This window comes from Amaranthus tricolor, chromosome 3, assembly GCF_026212465.1.
Source record: "Amaranthus tricolor cultivar Red isolate AtriRed21 chromosome 3, ASM2621246v1, whole genome shotgun sequence".
Classification (NCBI taxonomy): domain Eukaryota; kingdom Viridiplantae; phylum Streptophyta; class Magnoliopsida; order Caryophyllales; family Amaranthaceae; genus Amaranthus; species Amaranthus tricolor.
In genome coordinates this window covers 17601208-17618483 of record NC_080049.1, presented here as the reverse complement: position 1 = coordinate 17618483, position 17276 = coordinate 17601208, and the positions used below count along the sequence as shown (strand labels likewise).

Below are 17276 nucleotides of genomic sequence, written 5' to 3'. Positions count from 1 at the left end.
CCGAAGACCCTTACATTCAAAGTAATCTCGCACCGCCTTGATATCCTTTGTGTTACCCAAAAAGTTTATAAGTGTCCCGAGCATAGCAGCACATACATTTTTTTCAATATTCATAACATTGACGCAATGCTTAACCTGTATATCTTTCCAATATGGAAACTTCAAAAAAATTTATTCTTACCTCAAAATCGATCTTCACCCCTGGTCTTTGCCTTATTTTACCAAATACTATTTCACCACCCTTGACGTGTTCGAAATGATCTCATAACTAATTAACGGTCGACAAGCTACAAGCTCTTCAACCTCCCCGTTGAACGCTTTCTACTTCTTCTAATAGGGGTGATCAAGAGGGGGGGACTTTCAATGGGGCATAAATACAATTTTTCACTTAGGTTTATGCTCAATCAAGGAGGAAAATTATGGATAACTAAGAGTACCAACCATGTAATATGTTGAGAATTAAGATTTCTAAATTGGGTCATTCCTTTCGTACATAGTTTGTGTCTCAAATTACGATCTTCATCCTCAAATATCTTATGCAACCTATTTATAATATTCCAATATTGAGCAAGTGACCTTTCTTCACCCTATCTGTGCGCCACTTCAAATTTGATGCATCTTTCATTAAAGAAAACAAGCACTTTAATCCAGGTATTATTGGAAGATACAACAACACCTTACCCGGGGGCCCTTTAGCATTTCGAGTCCCTTTATGCTTGTAACGTGACAACTCAGATTAAGAACACTCCTCTAAGTTATTATTTTCATTTTGATACAATACACAATCATTTGAAGACGCATGAATCATCGAGTACACTAAGGCGAAAGGACACATGAGCTTTTTGGCCTAATATGTTAAATTTGAAAGTTCATTTCCATTAGGAAACATCTCACCTATTGCTTCCAATGACATTGTGAAACTAGTGTCACTCCAAGTGAACTTTGACTTAATATTTAAAATTATCAACACGGCTGTTTATTTTGTGAATTTTGTACATCCAAGGTATAGAGGCTTTTAAGAAGCCTTTGTCAACAAGTCAAAAACACGAGAAATATGTTCCCCTAACTCATCATGGATCCCATCCATCATCTCATCAACATGATCTACATCCTCATTGACAGTCTTTTTATCTGTATCATACCTATTACTATTCTCCATCGTATAAGGAAAACTTTCTTCTTTGTGTACACTAGGTGGAACAATTTTACCTTGCTAAACTCTGTCCTCACCACGCCTAACTCAAACATAATATTGAGACCTAAACCCATGCCGAAGTATGTGCTTTCTAAGGATGTCATCGTTATTTACCTTTTATACCTTGCCACAGTTGACACAAAAACAATAAAAATCTGCTCCCCCGTCCTAAACGTGATGTATAACAGCAATACATCAAGATTCTAATACCCCATCCACAAATTATGAAATTCAATGCTACTATACATACAAAAATAATTTTTTGTCATCCTAATAAGTGAAATTTAAGAAAAAAAGTTGCGTATGAAATTTCATTATACTGAATAAAAGAAATATATTCACCTTTTAAGTAATATTAGACATCCAAAAACTTAATTACATCTCAATTTATTTACATTCTAATAACGTAATATATTTACTGCACCTTGGTATGAATAGAAATTACCTTGAGTATTTAGATGATAATATTGTACACTTATAGTACAGAGTAGTTTGAATATGACCTACAATGAGTAAGAATAAACAAAATTAGTACATATAACAATCTTTTTGAAAAAGGTAAAAATAAGCTTTAATGGAGTTTTATAAGGAAGGGGAGGGAACAAAAATGGGAATAATGAAAATTTAAATGGATGATAAATTAAATTAAATTAAAATGCAAGAAATTACATTAAAGTACTTAAAAGTTTGAAGAAACTTGAATAAATATTAAAGCTTGAAAAACTTTGAAAACATGAAGCTTAAAGAACATCAACAATGGTTGAATGAAGAACAGTAGTCGAATAGGTTGAAGAAGAACGATAGTCGAATAGTTTGAATTAAGAACACCAAAATTTAATGGGTTTAATGAAGACCAATTGTAACAGACCGTTTTTCTTAATCTTAAATATTTTGACAAATTAAATAATTGTTTCGTTTTATTATTTTCTTTTTAATGCCATTTCGAAATTTTATTCCAATCGTTTTTAAGTTCTCGATTTTCTTTTATATATAATTTATTTCTCTTAAAATAAATTACCTAAATATTAAGTCTAGCTAAATTACCTACAATAAGTTAATCTTTTTATTTTCCATATTAATTTATTAAAAATAAAGATATATATTATAATAATAATTAAAAAAAAAAAAAGAGAAGAAAAGCTGGCGGCAAGACTAAGGTAAGTGCCAAAGTAATTAATTTGGTCTTATCCTTTAGATAAAACCAAGAATAAAGATCTTGGATTTTTCATTTCTTGCCCATGAAGTAAAATTTAATAATAGATAATTTTGCAATCAATAGCCTATAAATAAACTAAATGTGCCGTGGGAAAAACAGGAGAGAAAAAAAATTCAGAAATTTATTCATAAAAGGCAAATTCCTAAAGAAAAATTATAAAAACCCTAGAAAAAATTCCTAAAAATTCTCAAAAATTTTCTAATAATAGTATTTAGTGTTAATTATAGAAATTCAAGGGGAGGAAGCTAATTTTGTGGCTAAAAATTCTACAACAAAGGAATTTAATTAATAGTGAAATTATTGAAGGTATAAATTCTTACATATATTTATTTACATAAAATTATGCCCATAAATTTTATATCTGTTTAGTATATATAAATTTAATTTTCTGAAAATTTTGGTGAATTAATTCGTTGTAATTTATTTTATATGATTTATTCATTGAAATTGCCAAAAACCGCATAAACCGAAATAATATAAATTAAAATAGTAAACATTAATATTTTTAAACCAAAATTTTTCTGTACATATATATATATATGAAATATAATTTGTGTATTAATTTCGTGATTTATAGTGGAGTATTAATATCATTATTAATTTTTGCTAAAAAAACGCATAAAATAAGGAAATTCATAAATTTGGGTTAAAAATAATTAATTCTGGAAAAAAAAATAATTTATTTTAGTGTTACTGTATTTTCATTTCATTTAAATTATTTTTGTGGAATTTTGTAATATTTAAATTTTAAAGAAATAAATTAATAATCTAAATTGTTATAATAGGCAAAAAGAAAGAAAAATGAAAATAATAATTAAAATTAATTTATTTTGGTGAATAAGAATACATCAACTCATTAAATAAATTATTTATTTTAAAAATATTTCGTGTCGATTTTAATCTTAAGGAAATTATTTATTCATGTACTAAATCTAAAAATAAGCTATTAAGAAATTAATTAAATGAAACAAAATTTTATTTTCTAAAAATTTGGATAAATGAGTTAGGATCTATAATAAACCCAATATGTCCTTTTTAAGACATTTTTAGTATTTATTTATGATGGAACTATTTATTTTAACATTTAAAATAAATAGTCATTTAAGAAATTGGTTATTAAGAAATTAATTAAGCTTAATTGAAAATTTATCTACAAATAAATACTAAATACCCATTTCAGTTAAATAATAAATGATTATTTATATGTAAGTTGTTATAAATAAATTTCTATTATATGTTATTGTGATGTTGCATTTATATGAAAACAGTAACATGATAATAAAAAGACTTGATAGTAAGGAAATGCCGAACCATGCTTCCGGCATGTAAAAAACGTGGGACGTGTTTTCCGGCACGTAAAATACGGCGAACACAGTAAGGTTGTTTAACCTGATCTGTGGCTCGAGCAACATTGTATTGGAGGAGTGACGACTCCCACTAAGTTAGGGGTTTTGGTTTACCTCACCCTAACAGGCCCTTACATATATCAAACAAAGATCATATGTGTTGTATTCATTAAATAAATAATCGGATTCCATGCCCTAACACTCAAGCAGAAGTGTTAGTAAATCACGCCTTGGTACTCAAGCAGAAGGACCAGAAGTTTAATATATATAAATGAATCTAATATAAAGATGAATTCCCTACAATACATAAGATACCTTGCATATTATTTATTGTGATGCACTTATTTTTGTATATTATTTGTTGCAATGCATATATACTCTATACTTGCATAATTACGGTAAGTTTTTATACTCGGTTTTTTTTAAAGCTAACCGATTTCCATCAGCTGTTCCCATATTTCGGGAGCAGATGCTGCAGGTAAGTTTACATGAAGTTATTAAGAAGCTATTGTATTGTTTACGTGAGATTAGGATATTATAAGTATGTAGTTTATATTATGGGTATGTAAAAAACGATAATTATGTATTAACGAAAGATGTAATACGTAAAATTATATTTTAATGATTTAAGTTTTTTTTGTTTTTTTTGAAAATTCTGTTTTGTTTCATTCCTTTTTCGCAATAATCACGGTTCGATAGACTTCCGCTTAGCATTACTTACTATATTTTATAATAAACCTACATTAGAAAATAGCGATCCGTTACACCAATTAACTTGAGGAGTACCGAAATTGAACAAGTTTAATGAAGAATAACAAGATGCAAACTCATTTTTCCTAGGTTAAACGAATGGATCGTACGCTCATAAGGTCCTACAAATATGCTTTTCTATGGTATAAGATAATTGATTATAAGAAATATTTTTCATAGTCATTTATGAATTGCTAATCAGAAAGTACGTGTATATTCTTGTAGTTATATGTAAGTAAAAGCTAGAATATAATAATTTATAGCGAGTGAGACTACCCTTGTAGGATCAAATCTATGGATTCGATCGTAAAATTGTGCTATGATCCTATTACCTATACTCTTATATTGATATTATCATATGACCCTTCCATTATTAAGATGATACTTATGATCTGGATCACATGTCTATTTTTGAACTGTATAGTTGTATAATCGTTAGAGTTGTTCAAAAGTGATCCGACTCGAAAATCCGAACCGAAACCGAAAGTAAACCGACCCGAAAATTTGTTCATTTTTTTGGTTTATTGAACCGACAGTACCCGAACCGAAATTATACTCGAACCGGTTGGCAACCGAAAATGGGAAAGCTAAACCCGAGCTGTAACCGATTTTTGTAATCGACACATAACCGTTAACCGAGATTACCCGAATCTAATAATGACCGACCCGAGCCATATCCGATCCGAATCACGCTCGAAACCGAATTTTATCCGGCTAAAACCGACTTAACCCGAACGAATTTTAGATCGAACTGCCGTAAACCTGAACAAATTTTTAACATAGAAGTATGATAGACTCATATTCAATCATCTTATTTGTTAATCTAATAAAGTGTTAGATATTTTAATAAATTAAATTTTATAAATACATGGTTTTCCTATATTTAGAGTTAATAATCAATGGTCAATGTTTATTTAACTACTTTTAATCGAATTAGATGAATATTGATAGAACTTAATAATTTTAATTTCCGTTCAAACAAGTAAAAGTAACAAAGTAATAATGATTACTAATTGATTTGCATTTTAACTATTTTGCTTTAAATAAAGGGAATCTTGTCATCAATTAAAAATTGACTAACAACTTAATTTGATATTAATTCATCGATAGTAATTAGTAATACGTAGCTGAATTTTCCTTTAAAAAAAAAACTTGAACCCGATCTGTACCCGACAAAACAGAACCAATTATTAATCGATGACAACCCGAGACCGATTGACACTCGACACGAACTTCAACCGACACCGAACTGATGCTAACCCGATAGCTTGAATAACCGATCTCCAACCGAACTGTGACTAACCGACTCGACCCGAGTGTGACCCGTTGTAACACACAACCGAAAAATAACCGATCCGAAATGCAACCGAACCGAATAACACCCGTCCGAAACCGACCCGATCACCCGAATGAACACCTCTAAATTAATCGTAGATCAGAATTAAGAGAATCGAAATTCGTATAACAATATTTGCAAGCCTATATTATAAATGATTCAAGAAAAATTATTTCTTGGCATGCGATACGACATGACACCAGACTTACAGTCCACATGTTAATATAGTATAATTGATCATTGTTTAAAAAAAGGAGGTCTTAATAAATAACGGTTGTACGACACACCAGGGGTCCACAACGAGTTAGACTACGAAAATTTATGTCTAATTAAGCTTGTAAACAGGAGTAACTATGATTGACAATATTCGATTTTATACAATATGAATGATGCATCTAGCCGACTAGAAAGCCATCCACAATTATGGCGAATAATTTGACCTTATTCATTAATGACGGTAACAGAAGTCGCAATCTCACATCTCACCATTGAACCTAAGTAGCCACTACTTCACTACTTACTATACCCATTCCAACACTATTACCACTTACTAGCAAAACTGATCTCTTTATTTTGATTTAACTGATACATATTCGAAGAAAAAGATCATACAAGATTCATCAGTAGTCCTACTTTAACTGTTACTTTGCTGAGCTCTTTTAACGTCTTTTTGAAAAATTATAAGGTTTGTTCTTTCTTTTTCTTCCTCTAATTTCCTTTCCAATTGCTAATTTCCGCTTTAAACCTAAGATCTTCCTAATATCACTTTTTTATTTAAAATTAAGCTTCATAGTTTACCCTGTTTCTTAAATTTTTGTTATTTGGATCGTTGATTTGTATTGGTTCATCTAGTTGATCTTATATAATCAGGGTTAATTCTATGGCATTGTTGTCTTTTATGATCTGATTGTTTTTTAAGGCTTTGATTTGATCTAGTTCTTACTTTTTCTAATGCTGTCTTTTTCTATTGTGTATTCCTCTGGTGCAATCTACACAATTAAATTAGAAATTTCATAATTTCTCGCATTAAATTTAGATCAAGAAGTTATGCATAAACAATTTGAACCCTTTCGGCCCGTTTGGTTAGTGATACTAAACGGTGGTAATGGGAATGATTTATAGCGTAAAATTTTATCAAAAGTTACGTGTCATTCTCTATGGTAATGAAATTACGAAGAAGTTTTTGTTTACAAATTTTCATTACCACTTAATACCACCTCTTCGAATGGTAATACATTAGAATAGATTTTATGAAGAAAATGAGATGATTGAAGTTGGACAACATCAAGGTAGCCAAGAGATTTTTCAACCAAAATTATACTGATTTTCATTCTCATTACCACCGTTTATTACAACCTACCAAACGAGCCGTTAATTGTGTAATCCATTCAGACAAATTGGGATTTGTAAGCATAATTTTTAAGTGTTATTTGACTAGTAAGTAGATGTATTGGATCATTGAGAAATCTGAATTCAATTGCTGGAAATTTTGCCCTTTTATTAGATTTTAGGAGGATAAGAAAACCTGTTGTGATTTCTTTTTAGTTACACTGTGAATCAAATATTGAAGCTATGGTAGGACCACACAATCGAGCGGGATCCAGTGGGCGACTGCGAGAGGCAGAACTTGTTGGTAGTGATCCCGAGGATGAGATTAGAAGAAAGAAAGATAAGGAAATGGGTGATTTATGTTCTACAAACGTTTCGAATTCTTTGCGAAATAAAATCGACGATAGTTACTTTAGAGTAGACAAAAATAGTGGTGGAAATGGCAAAATGAAGCATCAATTGTTTAGTTTAGTTCTTAAGCTAGTAGTGGCTATTACAACATTCAGTTTGCTTCTCACATCTGTTAGACGACTGGTTTCAATATCGAGAAAACCATCAGTTAACTTCATTGGTGGGTATTGGTGGTTACCACTCCAAGAACAGCTGATATCTGATTTTAAGGATATTCAAGATCTTGCTCTTGGTTCCTCAAGGCTCAAAGAAATTGAGTTTTGTGCTCAGGAATATGAAAATTATGTACCTTGCTTTAACTTTTCTGAGGGTGCTCAAGGGTCCCATTCGGACCGTCAGTGTGATGGTGGTTCAAGGGTAAATTGTGTGGTTCTTCCACCCCGTAATTACAAGTTGCCGCTTAGGTGGCCTGCTGGGAGAGATGTCATTTGGTATTCTAATGTGAAGATTTCTGCTCAAGAGGTTCTTGCTTCAGGAACCGTGACAAAAAGGTTAGTGGGACATTTTTAGCTTGCTCGGAAACATTCTCAATCAAAGCTGTTGATTATGTTGTAGAACATTTGTTTCAGGTTAATGATGTTGGAAGAAGATCAGATATCATTCCGTTCTGACTCTCTTATGTTTGATGGCGTTGATGACTACTCGCATCAAATTGCAGATATGATTGGTCTTAGAAGTGTCTCTGACTTCAACCAGGCAGGAGTGAGTGCCATCTCTTATTTCCTCAAGCATAGTATTTATCTGAATTTGTACTTTTTTATAGTGTTATAAGTAAATTCTAGGATTCGCTTGAATATTATGAATTTCTAGCTTTGTCCATAATAAAACATGAGCTGAAATTTATGATTGGTTCTTTTTCCACAATTCAGCATTTAACAAAATTACCCATAATAATTGTGTTAGACAATGGTTACCTTAATGTAGCTAGGATTATCTGTTTTATGGATCATATCTCTAGGTTACAGTGTGTCCATTTTCGATGGAACCAAAAATTCATAGTTTGGTTTTTAGTTTATAATGAACGAAGCAATGTCTTTTTTGTCACTAGGTTGGTTCTTGAACAAATTATCACGTCATTAAGTGTGTCCATTGATGAATGCTGAGTTTCTCTTTCTTTTAGCTGAGGAGCATAGTCAACAGCTATCAAGCCTAGTTCTTAAATTTTTCCTGTTAGTCCAACGTGAACGAATTTCTGCCTTTTTGGCTTAACTTTTTGTTGTTCCTCCGATTTTTATATTTCAGATTAGAACTGTTTTGGACATTGGGTGTGGCTACGGTAGTTTTGGAGCACATCTCTTCTCGCGAAATATTTTAACAATGTGTGTAGCAAATTATGAACCATCAGGTAGTCAAGTTCAGTTAACCCTTGAAAGAGGTCTTCCTGCGATGATTGCTTCCTTTAGTTCTAAGCAGCTGCCGTTCTCTTCACTTTCCTTTGACATGTTGCACTGTGCGAGATGTGGTATTGACTGGGATCAAAAAGGTATATCGAAATCCCGCCATCCCCCCTCTCTAAAGACAAAAATCAGAATAGGATAAGAAGGATCTAATAAGCCATGTTGTACAGATGGGATTTTTCTGGTTGAAGCTGATCGACTTCTGAGGCCAGGAGGGTATTTTGTCTGGACTTCTCCAGTCCCCAGTATACATAGATCACCTGAGAGCGATGAAAGCCAAAAGAAATGGCAATTCGTCCAACATTTTGCTGAAAGTTTGTGCTGGAATATGCTTTCACAGCAAGAAGATACAGTTATATGGAGAAAAACCACACACAAGAATTGTTATTCATCTCAGTAAGTTTTCTTTCACTGATAGCAACACTTCAACCAAGTAAGAACGTTAACACACAAGCTGAATTTTCTTTGTGTTTGCCTTATGTTTGATTATCCAGGAAGCGTGATTTAAGCCCTCCTTTATGTAAGAAGGGCTATGACATTGAATCTCCTTACTATCAACCTCTGCATCGATGCATTGGTGGAACTCATAGTGAAAGATGGATTCCGATCAAACAGCACACTGCTTGGCCCTCTAGAGCAAATCTAAATTCTAGTGAACTTAACATTTATGGTATAGTTTTACCCTTTTCCTAAAAAATATGTAAAATATTGATCATTCTGATGGGTAACGGTAAACCCATTTTGTATTTCCTGATATGCTACGTGATACAAGGGGCGAATCTACATGGAGGGCGAGCAGGGCCACCGCAGTGCTATTTTGAACTCTATTCTTGCGACCTGTTCAGCCCTGCTATAATTTTCAATTATAGCTTGCTAATATTTTTTCATAGTTTCCTGCATCTGTTAACTTTTATTTCTCGCTTTGCCTTTGTGTGATATAGGTGTCCGTACTGAGTTATTTTTGGTAGATTCCTTGAAGTGGAAGTCAGCAGTTCAGGAATATTGGTCTCTGTTATCACCTCAGATTTTCTCTGATCATCCTAAGAGACCAGGGGATGAGGATCCTTCCCCGCCCTTTAACATGCTGAGGAATGTATTGGATATGAATGCTCAGTTTGGAGGGCTCAACCACGCCTTGCTGGAAGCTGGGAAACATCTGTGGGTTATGAACGTGGTTCCTACAACTGCAAGTGATTCACTCCCCTTAATACTTGACCGAGGTTTCATAGGAACATCACATAATTGGTATGTTTTTACCTTTTTTTATGTCGTAAATGCTGTGGATATGCGATAGGGGATCTTAATCTCCGTTGCGACTATAAGCATCAACCTTATGAACTTGTAGAAACTAATTTGGTTGTGAATATGAGCTTGGGTATTCCAGACTGAAACTTGCGCAAATTTATTTTTCTTTAAACTTAACTTTCTAAGGTGCAACCAGTGTAACATAATTAGCTAGCTAATTCACTTTTTGAATTCGCGATTCACACAATTTTGTCCAAAAATAGCCCAAAATCGACCATAATTCGCTTTTTTCGATTCGCGATTCACAAGGTGATTAGCGAATCTTGTGACACTAGGTGCAACACACCTTTTAATAGCTTAACTTTTACCACATGATACTGTTTGGTTGCATTATACAAAATGGATCTTAAGGTAAATTGTTAGTTCTTAATATGCTGATTTCACAATCCATGTCTTATTTAAGGTGTGAAGCGTTTCCTTCATATCCACGAACATACGATATGATTCACGCTGATGGATTGCTGTCACTTGAGACTCAGCAGCATCAAAAATGCACAATTCTTGATCTCTTCTTAGACATAGATAGACTTCTTCGTCCAGAGGTACGCAGAATGTATAGTGAGATTACGAGTCATGCAACAGGTATTAGCCATTTCGTATAATTTTTTATTTCACATTTCTGCAGGGTTGGGCTATATTCCGTGACACACTTTCAATGATTGAATTAGCTAGAACACTTGCAACCAGATTAAGTTGGGATGCTCGTATTGTTGATGTTGAATCAAACATTGATGAGCGCGTGCTTGTATGCCGCAAGTCCTTTCCAGGTGATAAAGTGTAAACATATGATGTTAACTTGTATTCTTTTTGGGAATTAGACATTTTTTTTTTCTAGAGATGCAGAAAAATGGCTGCCTGCTAACTGATTATGTTTGGAATTTTAAAACATTATGAGTAGGATGAGATTCAAAAAAATTTTGAGTTATAAAGACAGATATGTTCAATTATATTGAATAAACTACTTAGTAAACTATACATATGTTGTATAATGTATTTGTTTCAAAGTATATACAAGCATAATACACATTGTTTATTACATCTCCTTCATTCTGTCTCTGCTTTTCCGTAGTTTTGCTCATGTTTTTCATCAATTAGGGTAAGATAAGCGACTCAAGTTTTAAATTGTTTTAAGTTGGGGTAATTTTACCAAACGGCTAAATGTGAATAACATTGATCTCAAAATAAATAATGAAATTATTTACTTCTGTAAAAGGTAATTCACAATATAAGTTGTCAATCATAAGTGAATTAATGGACTGCTTTTCTCTAGGTATTATTTTTTTATAATAATTGTCAATGGTCAATGTTGGAGTAATTCAACAACACACAAGTTTTTGTTTAACTTATTTTTATTTGGTTCATTATACTTATTATATTTCACATCTTATGCAATATTCTAATCATTATATTTTCTTCGTTTCATTATACTTGCTAACTATTTTCTTCGTTTCATTATACTGCTATGTTTCACCTTTTATGCAATGTAATATGATATTAACTACTTTTTTCGTTTTATTATAATTGTTATATTTCACATTTTATGCAATTTAATGCGATATTTTGATCATTTATATATTTAATTACGCATATTAAAAATCATGGTTCCCAAATATGTCGTAAACTCTTTTATTAGATAGCCTAAGATCATTGCTAATCAATGTAGTTACTCTATACTTCTCCATACGTCTTTATCCTTTTGATTTTACTATTTTAATGTTTTTCATATAAACCAAGGAAAATAGATAAAATGGGTATTTTAATGTAGCTTTGTATGTGATATTATGTCTTTCAGTAGAGTAATTATAGGTTTTAAATTGAAAAAGAGAAAGTAATTGTAGGTTTTAGTGGTGTATTATAGGTGAGGTCATATCTAAAAGAAGTAATATTAAAACATTTTACAATATTAGAGGAACGAAATTAGTATGTTAAGTACTTCCTCATCCTCCACATATTTGATAATATTGATCCAAAATGTTTGAACAAAAAAGTTCTGATGTATCAAAATTTTGGGAAATATGTGAATACTTACATAGATATTTCTTTATGTGTATGTTATTACATAACACTTGAGAGTAGCGTAAAACTTCGTATAGAATGAAGCTAGGCATTCAGATCTCTTTTTATACATAGACAAGTGCTCGTTGACTTTTTAACTTTTCTAGACCATCTCTTGTCTTGTTTATTGTTACTAACACCAAACAATCCATGTCCACACCAAACCAAAAAACATACTCATACGAGATCTTGTTATATTCGTCTCGTCGAATATTTTCATAACATTTAATTGAGAATAATTGTACATATAAGCAACCCATCAAACGAATTGGACTGCGTAGAAAGGTATTTAGAGTGAAAATAAAAAAAATAGAGGAAGTATGTCTTTTATACAAAAACTTATTAAATTTAGAAGTTGTCCATATGAGGAGGCTAAGGAGGTCTTAGTAAAATAACGATGATTTATAAAGTTAACAAATCATCTTTATATAGAGTAGGATTTAATTGGATAAGAGTTTTGATTTTTTTTTTTTTGAAACTTAGTTTTATTATTTTTATTTGCCTATTTAATTTTGTTAAATATATTGATTTGATTAAGAATTTCTGGATTAAATGATAGAAGGATGCTAATTTGACAATTGACAGTTATGAATTCCTAATAGGCCACGATCATTGATTCATTTCCCCAGAAACGAACTACTAAGTCCAGAACTCATTTTCTCCATTAAGAATGGGTTCTTATTTTTATGATATATAATACTTCCTCCGTTCCATAATACACGCACCATTTTTTATTTTTGTTAATTTCATATTACTTGCTACATTTTTATTTTTAGTAATAAAACAATTATTTAAAGTTCTACCTACCCTTATTTTTATGCTACTCTATACTCTATACTCTATAATAAAATACTATACTATACTCTATAAAGTAACCTAACAACCTTTTTTTTTTTTTCAATTAACAATAATAAAATACTATACTTTATAAAGTAAACAATCAACTAACAGTGTAGATCAATCACTTTTCTTAATTTGCGTGCCCATACAAATGTAGTGACTAAAACGGAACTGAGGAAGTACTACTAGTTATATTCTAGTAAATGACTCCTGATGTTTCTAAAAGACAAATAACTGATTCTCCCTCGATCTTTCCTTCTGTATTCTAAACCTATAACCCCATATTTTCCTACAAACAAAATCGAAATTACTTGCAATTTGTATCGATTTAATCAATGGAATCCCAAACATCCCATGATCTTTCATCAAATCTACACCAAAGAATCCTTGAAAACACTCCTCCACACCCAAATCAGCAAAACCTCTCTCAAAATTTCTGGGATACCTTAAAAGGTAACCTTAATTTAAGGTCGAAATGGGGCGAATTAAATGGTGCAATGGGAGATTTGGGCACTTTCATCCCTATTGTCCTAGCGCTAACATTAGCAAAAAATCTCGATTTGGGCACTACTCTAATATTCACTGGTGTATATAACATAGTCACTGGGGCAATCTATGGTGTGCCTATGCCAGTTCAGCCCATGAAATCTATTGCTGCAGTTGCTCTTGCTAATCAAGATTTTGGAATTCCAGAGATTATGACAGCTGGGATTTGTACTGCAGGTATATTATTTGTTTTGGGTGTTACCCACTTAATGCAACTTGTTTATGTGTTAATTCCTTTATCTGTTGTTAGAGGAATTCAGCTGTCACAGGGGTTAGCATTTGCAATGGCTGCTGTAAAGTATGTAAGAAAAGAACAAGACTTTGCTAAGTCAAAGAGTTCGGGTGATAGACCTTGGTTGGGTTTAGATGGTTTGATATTAGCTCTTGTTTGTGGGTGTTTCATCATTCTTGTGAATGGTGCTGGGCAAGATAGAGGACATGATGAAATTGATTTGGAATCAAATGGGGATAGTGAGGTAGAGGGATTAAGAAATAGGGGTTTTAGGAGGGTTTTATATTCTCTTCCTAGTGCTTTCATGATCTTCTTATTAGGGGTTATTTTGGCAATTGTTAGAGGACCTAAAGAAGTGATCAATGGTTTCAAATTTGGACCTTCTCCCATTCATGTTTTAAACATTCCTAAAGAGTCATGGAAACAAGGGTTTATCAAGGGGACAATTCCACAATTACCTTTATCAATACTGAACTCTGTCATTGCTGTGTGTAAGTTGACATCTGACCTTTTTCCAGGCAAGGATTTCTCGGCGACATCAATTTCTGTATCAGTTGGGATGATGAATTTAGTTGGATGTTGGTTTGGTGCTATGCCATGTTGCCATGGAGCTGGTGGTTTGGCAGGACAATATAAGTTTGGTGGAAGAAGTGGAGGATGTGTTGCACTTTTGGGTATAAGCAAATTAGTAATTGGGATTGTATTAGGGAGTTCAATTATAAAAATACTTGACCTGTTTCCTGTTGGAGTATTGGGTGTATTGCTATTATTTGCAGGACTTGAACTAGCAATTGCTTGTAGGGACATGAACACAAAGGCAGAGGCTTTTGTGATGCTTTTGGTCACAGCTGTATCTTTGGTTGGATCAGGTGGTGCATCACTTGGTTTTTTGTCCGGGATTATCGCTCATTTTCTTCTTAAGTTGAGAATAATGGACAGTCTGCAGTCTTTCCCTAGATTATGGATGGAAAGAAACTCATGATCGAATTATAATATATATATTATCAGATTGGTGATTGGATCTGAGCTATTAATTTTTTTCATTTTACGAAGATAAGCTGGGAGACATCTAATGACATGGGGTAATGGAGTATTGCTGTTGAAATCTGATCTTGCTGCAACTCATGTCTACCATCTATGGCTTGATAACTACTGCCCTACTGGCATTATGTCAGTAAAACTATTGTCTTATTGAGTGATTTATGCTTCATAATTTTAAAGGATATATAATAACAATCAGTTCTTCCATTTATGGTTTTGCAAATCAATAACAGATCATGCTATAGCAGTTGATTGCGGTAAAAGTGAATTGAAAGTCTGTTTGGAACAAGGGTTGGCAGGAAAGTTTGTTAGCTTTGAATAGTTTGTTTAACTGTGTATTCTTTTAGTATCGTGTCTGTATAGTTTAGATCTATATTTACATCATATTCTAATCATTTGAACATAAAGAATAAACACATCTCTGTCGATCTATCCTCTGCTCTATCCTTCTGTGATTGTTTGCTAAGGACAGTAGCTGTACTAGCTGATCTTGGGCAGCCTCTTGCAGATCACACCATAAAAAATCTGTATCCACATGATTTTTGATCGAGTACGCACATACTTCAGATGTGATTCTAGTCTCATTAATGCATCCTGAATCTTCTAAGCTCGATCTTCCAAGCTCAATCTTTATGTTCTTGGCCACATCGTTCTCGGGTTTATCAATAATAGCAATGGACGATAAATTAAACCTCACTTACTCTTCCTTGTAAGTGGCTTTGATGACTAAACTCGACCAACGTATTAGCATCATGCAGTTGCAGGCATCCTGAGTACGTTTATTGGTTCATGCTCATGTGCAACAACACAGCCGGCTCAGGGTGTATACTCGGCTCATGCACGGTTCCTGTTGTAGCATGGAGGTTTGAGTTGTGTGGTTGATAAGCTGAATATGTATCCTCATTTTCATTCATTCTTCAACTCCGAGCATCCTCAACCGACGCTTAAATGTAGTTTACGTTTATAGTAGTGGACCTTTGTTATGATTTATATCAGTACATCTTAGTATTTGAAATCGAATGGATCATTAGCGCGACAAATTATCCAAGTGAAAGTTTTCTAATTATAGTAAACATACTGCCAGACACTTCTTTTTAGTATCATCAACAAAATTCTTCCATCACATGATTTCTGCTCCCCTGGATGAGCATATCCTTTAGTCCTTGACTATTTTCTGAAGATATGACATTCAAACATGCATTTTGTGGAGCATCTTGATGATTGGTGTTATCAGAAACTGCTACATGTAACAAAGATTAGGTTTATCCAATTGTAAACACGTAACGAAACACAGCAAATACTTCACTTGTACTTCCTCATCCAAACATCCATATCTCTGTTTTGAGTTTCTCATAAGTTTGAAGAACTTGGGTTTCATCAACATAAATTAGGCAATGATCAGTACTTAAAAGCCTTGGGACGGAGCGAGGGGTGTCTGATATTAACGTTTTCTGTTGTAAACATCAAGAAGCTCCAAATATGCAGGCAAATCTTTAAGGCCTGCGCAACTTCACAGGTATCTGTTTCGTTAGTTGTGTTGTGAATTGGAGGCGCACACAGGCAATTGAAATGATTTGAAAAACTTCAATAACAAAGGTTTAGTGATTTCAGTAGAGGTGCTCATTCACGCTCATGTCGGTTGAAGAATAATTATTCAAATTATTTGGTTAGTGTCGATTCAATGCCGATTAAAATTTGAGTGGAGTGTTAATGGGGCTCCAATTGTCATAGGTTAATAATTGGTTTGGTTTTATAATGTATAGATAGTGTTTGACCATTTTTGAGAAAGATTCGGTTACGGGCTACTATTTATCGGGTTAATATCGGATTACGTTGCTAGTTAGTTTTAAAATAGATATATGATCAGCTTATTTATGGAGAACATAACTACAGTGCAAATCGATTGATGGTTATTACTTTATCACTTTAATTTTCACTTATTTGATTGAAAATCAAAAGTTGAATTTCATCATTTTCCTCAAATTTGATTTAAAATAGTCTAATCTATTTATAAAAATATATTTTATGAAGATATCTATTACTACGTGTTACACTTACATATAAGATGATAGAATATGAGTTGATCATCCTTATATGTTCAATGATCAATATATCAGTCTATTAGAATGAACAATAAATATAATGACCAATACTCATCGAATACAAGCGGGTTGGCTCAAGTGACGAGCAACCATCGAGGTGATGCTTCTAAGTAGATTAAAAGGTAAATTCTATCAAATCGCAATCAAGCCTTCTGTGCTGTATGGAACATAATGT

General features: G+C 32.7%; 2 protein-coding genes across 6 annotated transcripts; both read left to right on the top strand.

The window, feature by feature from the left end:
• The first annotated feature begins 6224 nt into the window (after window positions 1–6224).
• LOC130807850 (probable pectin methyltransferase QUA2) lies at window positions 6225–11347 on the top strand. Of its 5 annotated transcripts, none has more exons than XM_057673215.1 (9): window positions 6225–6528; window positions 7414–8074; window positions 8153–8285; window positions 8826–9066; window positions 9151–9376; window positions 9475–9650; window positions 9922–10225; window positions 10689–10827; window positions 10911–11347. In XM_057673215.1, the coding sequence occupies exons 2-9, from the start codon at window positions 7416–7418 to the stop codon at window positions 11064–11066; spliced, it is 2034 nt and encodes a 677-aa protein (XP_057529198.1). In that variant the 5' UTR covers window positions 6225–6528; window positions 7414–7415; the 3' UTR covers window positions 11067–11347. The 5 variants fall into 5 exon arrangements, with proteins under 5 accessions (XP_057529198.1, XP_057529196.1, XP_057529197.1 ...); XM_057673213.1 differs by having other exon boundaries at window positions 7389–8074; XM_057673216.1 differs by having other exon boundaries at window positions 6226–6528; window positions 7423–8074; window positions 10911–11346.
• Window positions 11348–13285: 1938 nt separating this feature from the next.
• Window positions 13286–16746, top strand: LOC130807851 (molybdate transporter 1-like). Its single transcript, XM_057673218.1, has one exon. The coding sequence runs from the start codon at window positions 13516–13518 to the stop codon at window positions 14938–14940; it is 1425 nt and encodes a 474-aa protein (XP_057529201.1). The 5' UTR covers window positions 13286–13515; the 3' UTR covers window positions 14941–16746.
• Window positions 16747–17276: the final 530 nt, after the last annotated feature.